The sequence below is a fragment of the Pundamilia nyererei genome, unplaced genomic scaffold, assembly GCF_000239375.1.
Source record: "Pundamilia nyererei isolate P.nyererei 1_Seehausen unplaced genomic scaffold, PunNye1.0 scaffold00044, whole genome shotgun sequence".
Classification (NCBI taxonomy): Eukaryota; Metazoa; Chordata; class Actinopteri; order Cichliformes; family Cichlidae; genus Pundamilia; species Pundamilia nyererei.
In genome coordinates, this window is record NW_005187445.1 from 233411 (window position 1) to 236496 (window position 3086).

A 3086-nucleotide genomic window follows, 5' to 3' on the forward strand; every position below is an offset into this window, starting at 1 on the left:
CTGGGACATCTGTCAGCAGTCAAAAACAACATTATGCTGCAAACTTATGCGATATTTGGTCTTTAGTCAGGAGTTTAATTGTGCTTCTGCTTCACATTTATTCTGTTTTAATTCAAAAACATTCATTCAAAGCACTGCAAAGTAGTGTTAGTGCCTCGATGTTTTCCTCTTCTTCACATGGACGACCTGATTTGCTCCCCAACATCATGCCATGCACAAATCAAACCTGACACCTTTGGTTTAAGTAACTGTTAATCTTTTGGCTTGGTCAACACTCCCCTGCCCCTGCAAAGTCCTCATCCAGGTGTTAAAAATGGCACCACTAACCCTTGGGGGGCCAAGGATCACCCCTCTCCATCGTGTTAAGGTCATGTCCTCATCATCCTCCAAGCCCCAGCTCACCGTTCCATCTCCCACACCTTTCTGACCTTCCTCCAGCTCTTCCAGGAGCCGGAAATTGCGAGGAACTTTAACGCCTGTTTGTGGGCAAACACACAGCCATTCAGTCATGCAAACTTCCAGAGCCACAGGTAGATTTACGAAGCTAAATAAAACTGCCAGCAGTGTGCCAGACAAAATGACTTGCAGTTATGAAGTTATGACTCAATAAGACAGAAAAAATAAGGGACGCCTCAGCTGCGCAGCCTACGTGAGCCTTTTGATAACAGCAGGTGTTATTTTCACGTCCTGTGAGACTTGAGCATCTGGCTCCGGCGGTGCCGCATCACTTGGCCTCCGCAGTGAGATACGACGAGGCTGCACCCTTAACAGAGCCATCCAAACAAACCCAGTCACACTGCCAGCTGCTGCAGCATTTCAGCTCAGCTCACCGGCGTCTCCAGAGAAGCTCAGTGAAGCTCAGCGCAGGTCATGTTTCCCTCATGAGCTCTCGGAAAACGTACAGTCACTGTTTACGTTTAACAGCCGGGCAGGAAGACCGTCTTACTGCGGGATTCACCCGCATTTCTTGATGACATTTAAGTAACGCTACACACCCGGTTTGCAACACATCGCGCCTGTAAATAATCTGATGTCGCAAACAGGCTGTCATTTTCCGGTGGGGTGGCGGTGCTGTGGTTTGACAACAGGATGCTGTAATTTAAGCAGCATCCTAAATCAAACTATTAAATTAAAATGTATAAATGAATACACAAATGCATAAGCAAGTTGCAATGCCTCATATTTGCTGATGGCTGGCGAGTAACGGCTCCACGCCCATAAAACAGCACTGAAGTGAGACCTGCTGTCCTTTTATCTAACTTAAGATAGCTTAGCTGCTAGCATCGCTTCCTATTCATTCTCCTCAGCTTTGTTTTAGCTTCTATGTAATAACACAACATAGCACAGCGCCTCAATGCAGAATCCATCTAATCATAAAACCTAACAGGTACGCGGTAAAAATTCATTGATAACACTGTTCAAAAATAGCTTTTCGCAGTGATTAATACGTCTCAACCGTTTTACCTGATCCGGCGGCGACCGCCATCTTGTCGCTACACAGCGGGAGCGAGCACGCACTTTTACCATTGTAGCCAGCGGTGCGTGCGCGAGCAAGAAGACAGCAGCGGCGCTTCCTTTGTTGCTTTAAGCAAACTGATTAGCTATGTGGCTGCATAAAACGGAACTGTTATAATAATAATAATCATTATTACTATTGTTGTTGTTGTTGTTGTTGTTGTCGTCAGAGTAGCACATTAATTTACAGATAATCTAACCTGGCATACTTTCCAAGGCAGGTCACTATATTAAACGATTTAATTCTGTCAGAGTATCAAAAAAAATTGTGCTTATTTTAATAGTAATTTCATTAAATAGAGATATTATTAACTGCCCTTTTGCTCCAGGGGTTTTTTAATCCACCAGTTCCAAAGGCAAGAGTGTTTGTCCAGAATTTTGCCTTTATGGTATATCTTTCAATCATCTTTCTTCAAATGTAGGATGTAATTCTCTACTAGTTCTATTCACATTGCATGATAAATCAGTATACATGTAATTTAGGTCAGAGTTTTGTGCTTCTGCAGAAATTGTGGAAATCCAGCATGACTGAGGAGGAGGATGGGCCTATGCAGGTACCCCTTATTTCTCTTTGAAACTAAAAAGAGGTCATTCATCAGCATGTGCATCTACTTTTAGGTAGGTATGTATAGGTATTGTGCATGTGCATCTACATCTACTGATTTGAAACCATTTTACAGCACCCTCAGCGCCATGGGGAATGAAAAATTAAGGTATTTCTGAAGGCAAAGGCCACAATTAAAATAACAAAGATGGGGGAGTGTCAATATATTAGAAGAAAAAGATCGCTGTGAGAGATTAAAACATGAAACCCTTAATTAGCAAGGATAGATTAAAGCATGCCAAGTTTGATTAGGTCATTCACTGACTGACTGCAGGCTTATTACATAGCAAGTAAGCTGTGGAGTCTGGTGTCAAAAGGTTGACCTAAGCTTGCAAATTAAAAGGAAGAGGTGTTCTTGACTCAGAAACAATATTTCTCTGTGTGAAAACGCCTTGTGATCTCAAGAGGTTAGAGCAGAGTGGCCAGTTTGCTTTGAGCTGATAGGAAACTAAGTCAAACAACCGCTTTATACAACCAACGCACAACACGTCAACAGGTGCCACTCCTGTCAGTTAAGAACAGGAAACTGTGACTACAATTCACACGGACTCGCCAAAACTGGAAAACAGAAGAATGGAAAAAGAATTTGCCTGATCTAGTGTCTTGATTTTCTCCTGTCACATTCAAACGGCCGGGTCAGAATTTGGTAGAAACAGCTTTCAAGCATGAAAGTATGGATACATTCTGCTTTGTCTCAACACTTCAGGCTTGTGACGGTGATGTAATGGTGTGACGAATATTTTCTTGGTACCCTTTGGACCCTTTAGAGCCAAATGAGCATCTTTAAAATACCACAGTCTGCCTCATTATTGTTGCTGACCATGTCCTTCCCTTCATGACCACATTGTATCCATTATCTGATGTCGGTTTTCCAGCAAGATAAAGCACAAAGCTCACAATATCTGAAACTGGTTTCTTGAACATGACAGTGAGCTCACTGTTCTCAAATGGCTTCCACAGACACCAG

General features: G+C 42.7%; 1 protein-coding gene across 1 annotated transcript in view; it reads right to left on the reverse strand.

Annotated features, from left to right (window-relative positions):
* LOC102212050 (ubiquitin-conjugating enzyme E2 variant 1-like) overlaps positions 1 to 1540 on the reverse strand; it is a 5730-nt gene extending 4190 nt beyond the window's left edge. Inside the window, exons 1-2 of the mRNA XM_005731583.1 lie at positions 1465 to 1540; positions 328 to 476 (exon numbers count right to left, since the gene is read on the reverse strand). Of these exons, the coding sequence (XP_005731640.1) occupies positions 328 to 476; positions 1465 to 1486 (171 nt within the window). The 5' untranslated portion in view covers positions 1487 to 1540. The remainder of the gene's footprint in view (positions 1 to 327; positions 477 to 1464) is intronic.
* Between the last annotated feature and the right edge of the window lie 1546 nt (positions 1541 to 3086).